Source organism: Merops nubicus, unplaced genomic scaffold (genome assembly GCF_000691845.1).
Source record: "Merops nubicus isolate BGI_N331 unplaced genomic scaffold, ASM69184v1 scaffold6312, whole genome shotgun sequence".
Classification (NCBI taxonomy): domain Eukaryota; kingdom Metazoa; phylum Chordata; class Aves; order Coraciiformes; family Meropidae; genus Merops; species Merops nubicus.
This window is the reverse complement of record NW_008595524.1, coordinates 29,791-35,054: the sequence shown is the minus strand read 5'-3', so window position 1 is coordinate 35,054 and position 5,264 is coordinate 29,791. Positions and strand designations below refer to the sequence as shown.

Below are 5,264 nucleotides of genomic sequence, written 5' to 3'. Positions count from 1 at the left end.
CATCCCCAGACTTAGGAGGAGCTGCCTTCCCTCCCGTCCTCCTTTGGCATCAAAGCATGCCACTAACTCCTGCCCAGCCATCCTCTTCACTCCCTGCTCCCAAATCTTGCTTTGACAGAAAGTAACCCAGAAGCCCAGGTGGACCCAGGCAATCTTTTCTCCAAGGACACCTTTAGCCTTCAAATTTTACCTCCTTTTGCCTCTGAGTGATGACATGAAGCTTTCCCCTCTCCCTGACCTTCCAGCAATGCTGCAGATAGAGAGAGTCTTTTCCAGCCATAATTACCAGAAGAGTGTTGCACCTTTCTGCAGCAAGACCTGAATCAGCCTCATTAATGCATCACCATTCTCTACATATTAATTATCAGATGGAATATCCTCTTTCTCTCTCGATGCTATTTTCTTAATTGCAATTAACAATCACTTCTGACCCACCACATCTTCTCCTCCCCCCTGCATTCTTCCCCACTTCTTCCTCCTGAAAAACCAAATGGCAAAAGAATTAAGGAAATCCAACAGAAATTAACCCCCCTCAAGTCTTCCTTTTCAAAGGTCACTGTGTCTTTCAGTAATTGCAACAACATGGCAAAGAGGATGAATATTAATAAGGTCTGATGGATTGCTTATGTCCTTGGAGAAAGAGGAAGGGGGCTCCTCTGGACATCAAGCTACTTTCAAGCTAAAGGGAGTAAAGGATTGGAGATGCTTTCATAAATTTTAGAAAAAAAAGGATCATAAACTGATAGGACAGCTGCATCCAGGTTGGTGGGCAGTTTTGCAGCACTCTGGTTGCATGTTGGAGGTGTTTTGCTTTGCCGTCAGGCACCACCACAGTGAGACGTGTCCCAGGCTGCAGTTCTAGCACGAGGGAGAAAGGTGTGTGATGGTGTGAGTCACAGCCAGGAGGTCTCTGGTGCTACAGAGGAAATTCCACCTGGTTCCTATTTCACAGCTGCCTCAGTTGTTCCATGGGTAACGTGGGAACAAAGATCTGTTGCCTTGAGATTTAAGACCTCAGTAAGGCATTTTTATTATTCCAGGTGCAAATTCCCTTGGGACTGTAAGATATCTGGGTGGGACACATGACACCCACCCTGAGGTAGAACTGCAGACAGGCTATGCCCTGTGTAGATTGTGGTTGCTCATCTGTGCCACAGATTTGTCTCCACGTGCTCCCAGGACTTTGCCCACCAGAATGACTGCCCCATACAGTGTGCAGATCTTCTCCTTTGCCTTTCCCTGTGCAAACTCTAAGAGTGAGATCCAGGGATCTAAAAAGTAGGCAGCTAATTATACAGGCTCCCCTTTCATTAATGAGGGAGAAGTGCTTCCCACGAGCAATCCAACATCTTGGACCAGATGCCAAAGTTTAGATGGCTAAATCCTCTCCTCCTGTCATCCCTCAAGTAATCTTATCAACAAGTTGTCTGACTGTCCTTTCTTCTACTGGTGCTCAGTGTCTTCTAAGCCCTGTGATGTCTGGGATCTCTTCTTCAGTCCTCTCTCAACCCATATTAGCAGATAAATCCTTACCATACTTGCTGGCTGACGTCCGTGAGACCGTGGAGTTGTTGACTGCATTGTAGGCAGTGACTTGCTTGGAGACTAAAGCTACCACAGATCCATCTGGCACCTGTAGAAAAAAAAGGGATCTTGTCATTAAGCTGCTGAAAACTGGTTGATGAGCATGCCAAGGACAGCAGAAATCCAAGCAGCAGAAGCTGAGCTGTAAAGCAGTGTTGCTGTAGGCAGGACAGTAGTTTTGGCCCAAAGCTTCAGTGGGTCTATTAACAAAATCTCCTGTTGCACCACTAGAAGCCTGCACTTGGGCAACAGGACAAATGGCAAAGCAGATTCTGCTCCATTCAGGTCCTGATTTAGAGCCCAGTGATGACCATGTGGCTTTGCATTAACCCCAGTAAAGCTGACAGTAGGTTCTTCTCAGGGAAGCTCTTATGCAGAACAGGAGCATGAGAAGAATAAAATCATCTGAGATATCTCAGACATCAAGGATGGGACATCCCAGCAGCAGGTTTGGAGTGGTTGTGCTCCAAGATGTCATGGGACAGTGGCAGAACAAAGAACAGAGCTTTCTGACATGAGCCAGGCTTCCCATTTCTCCAGCTAGACAACTCTTGTGAGTCTCCTATCAGAAATGTTCACAAGCCAGTGGCTCAGAGAAGCCATATCAGGAATATCTGTGATAAATAAGACATCATAAAAAGGAGATGGGTAAAAAAAAAGTCCCTGCTAACAACGTCTAACTCTTGTCTGTGTAATAATAATAATTAGCACTTGCACAGAGTTTTTCATCTTCAAAGCACTGCGGAGGCTAATTAAATAGCCCTTCAGCAATCATGAAAGGTAATTATTGGCTCTTTGTAGTATTAACCTTACACTACAGATGGGGAAACTGAGGCAAAAGGAATATCAGGGTCTGTCCCAGCATGCTCCATGTCTGCCCTCAGGAAAGCCAAGGTAAATTATTTAGATCTCAACGCCCTGGCAGCTGAAATCAGTTCTGCCCCAGCTTCAGCTCCTTGACATAGCTGGAAGCTCTTTGCCTGAAGCAAACCACCAGAAAAAAAGCCCAGAAAGGAAAGAAAATCATGTCTGGTTTGTTGGTGAAATAAAACTAAAACATCCCTGCTTCCCCTGAAAAAAAATTGTCCTGGAGTCAGCCAGCAACACTTCAGTCAATCTAAAGTAAAAAGTTTTGTTTCCTTTTCAAATGATTGCTTGCTGCCTCCTCAGGTCAGCTCTGAAATGAATCAAAAAATCTTCTTATGAAACATAGATTGCTAAGGTGTGATTGAGGAAATGACAAAATTGTCAGCATCGGATTAAACTTAATGAGGTGCTTTGTTGTTGTTGTTGTGCAGCAAGGAGAGAAAGGAGCACGGGGAGCTTTTGACCCAAACTCCATTTTTCATGAAATCCATCAGTTGTGGAAGATATTTTTGGACATCTTTAGCTTTTTCTTATGGACCTCAAGGTCATTCAGAGATGCGTGTCAACAGGATGGATGAACTCAACACATGGGCTCTGTTCAGCTATTGCCCACACAACTGTTGTTTGTGTCTGCATCGTGGAGATTAACACTTCCCTTTTCCTTCTCCCTTGCTTATCTACCCTCCACCCATCCTCTCCCACAGTTACCTGATAGTGTGCCAACGTGTTGAGTCTCTTCCAGTCATTCTCTATCTTGGTGGTGATGTCTTCATCCTGAAGGATCATCCTTGCCCCACTTGCTTGTCGCCACTCTGCAAGGAGAAGAGGGACATTGAACTCTGCTGCTGTGCAAAGCCTCTGAGATACAGGGAAGAGCCCTGGAAATCTCTGTGTAGCACCATGCCAGTCATTGCCATCATGCTCTGCCAGATGTCTCCAACCATAAAACCACACAAATGAGGGAAAGAGAAGACAGATGAACCATGAGAGTTCCAGGGAGATGGTTAAGGAAAAGAATGCAAAAATCATAGCCACGTGGAAAAGTTTAGAGTCAAGTCCTAGGTTATCTAGGTTGGTTTCTTCACCCTTGATAAAATGATATTGCTATCACAAAATAACTTCTGCACAGGAAACCTTCTCTTCTTTAAAGAGTGCCACCACATAGAGATCAGAACTTCGAGCAGTTGCCTACAGAGGTGAGAGGTCCAAGGCTGGGACACAGCAGCACAGTGGGAAGGTCTATACAGATAAATAAATCAATGACCAGAGAGCTGTGGATCCACTGGCAGAGCTGAACAGAGCAAGGGCTGGTGTTTTAGCACCCTGGTTATTCACACTGCTTAACTCTTGGCTGACTCCCAGGCTCTGTTCTAGCTCCAAAGTGGCTTTTTCCAAGACCAGACTCTCTTTGCATGGTTAGTCATCACCATGGGACAGGAGTAAATGAACATGTCAGGGAACTTCACCCCTGGTCCTCTTTCCTTTAGCAGCACAGACACAGCCTTTATTGATCCCTGAGATATGTCTAACTGCCAAGACCTAGCCATGGAGAGGGCTCCTGGGGCAGTGCTTTGTTCAGCACAGCTCTGTCTATTCTTCTCCACTACTGCTTGAGCAACACTTCTTGCTACTCAAATCCAGAGGTGGTGGAGAGCAGGAAACCTGTAGCTTTGGCTGCAGTAGAGGCACAATGGGTGGAAGAGGCAGAGGTAGAACCAACACCCTGCTCCGTGGAGCACCTAAGCTCCACCAGCCTTCAGCAGCATGCCTGTGAGCAGAAGGGCTCCAGTTTCTGACCACGTTCAGTTCTCCAGCCCAAAATGCTCAATGCTTCTCTCCTTCTGCAGGACTGCAGCACCCCATCACTTCTCAGAGTGCCATCTTCTGCTCAGATCTTGAAGAATGCTCCATGTGGAGGATTGTCACAGTTTGGGGTTTTTTTTGTGAACCCTGTTAGATACAGGTTAGCCAGAGCTGAGGCAAAGAGCCTATTCTTTTGCTGGAGTTAATGGAAATGAACTCTTGGATATGGAGACATCACCTGCCAGCCCTGCTGATTTCTCCTAATATAAAAATGCAAGGACCGTTGCAAATTTCTTTTGGTTTCAGCAGTTTTCTTATCACATAATTAAAATGTATTGGGAAAGGCGCCCTTGCCTTTATTAGTCATTTAAATGAGCAGGACCAGGTCAGCTGCTCTATTTAGTGCTGGGTGTTACTTTGGCTGGAGATACTCAGAGGTTATGTTGGCTGAGCACTGATCCTGAACTGCCCTTCGTTTACTCCAGCTCCTTAGATCCTCCCCTCCATTATCCTTGTGATGCTTGAAGATGATGCTCTCTGTTCATTCCCACCTGGACTGGATTCCCAGCAGCTAACTGGTCCCAGACATTGCTTGGAAGAGGACAAGTTTGGTTGCTGAAGTTTGGTTGGGTGCTCTTACAAAGTGTCCTATGTGATGTCCAAGCTAATTCTACTGCCTCAGAGTGTGTCTCTTTTGTGCCTTCATCGTGATCTCTTGGGGATGGTGTCTCTTTGACCTCTTTCCTTCAGGGCTCTGCATGTTCCCACAGCCCTCCTCTCTTTTGGCTCATCTTCGAGGAGAGACACACACTCATGTAGAGCTTTGGGAGGTTCTCAGTGTTGCACTTGGCTCTGGTGTGAAAGGTAGGCACAATTTTCCTCTTTCTGTGCTTTGCTCATATTCAAGAGCTGGATGAGGTCCTCAGAGCAGCAGAAACTTTCCTTCTGCTCCAGGAGACACCTCGGGATGTCCCCGTGAGCTCTCTGTGCACTCACATAGACACAAGGGA

General features: G+C 46.1%; 1 protein-coding gene across 1 annotated transcript in view; it reads right to left on the bottom strand.

Annotated features, from left to right (window-relative positions):
• Nucleotides 1-1,533: 1,533 nt before the first annotated feature.
• Nucleotides 1,534-5,264, bottom strand: part of LOC103768905 (plexin-A4) — a gene marked incomplete at both ends in the record, with an annotated part of 30,954 nt that continues 27,223 nt past the window's right edge. The window contains 2 exons of the mRNA XM_008936067.1: nt 1,534-1,633; nt 3,160-3,263. Of these exons, the coding sequence (XP_008934315.1) occupies nt 1,534-1,633; nt 3,160-3,263 (204 nt within the window). The remainder of the gene's footprint in view (nt 1,634-3,159; nt 3,264-5,264) is intronic.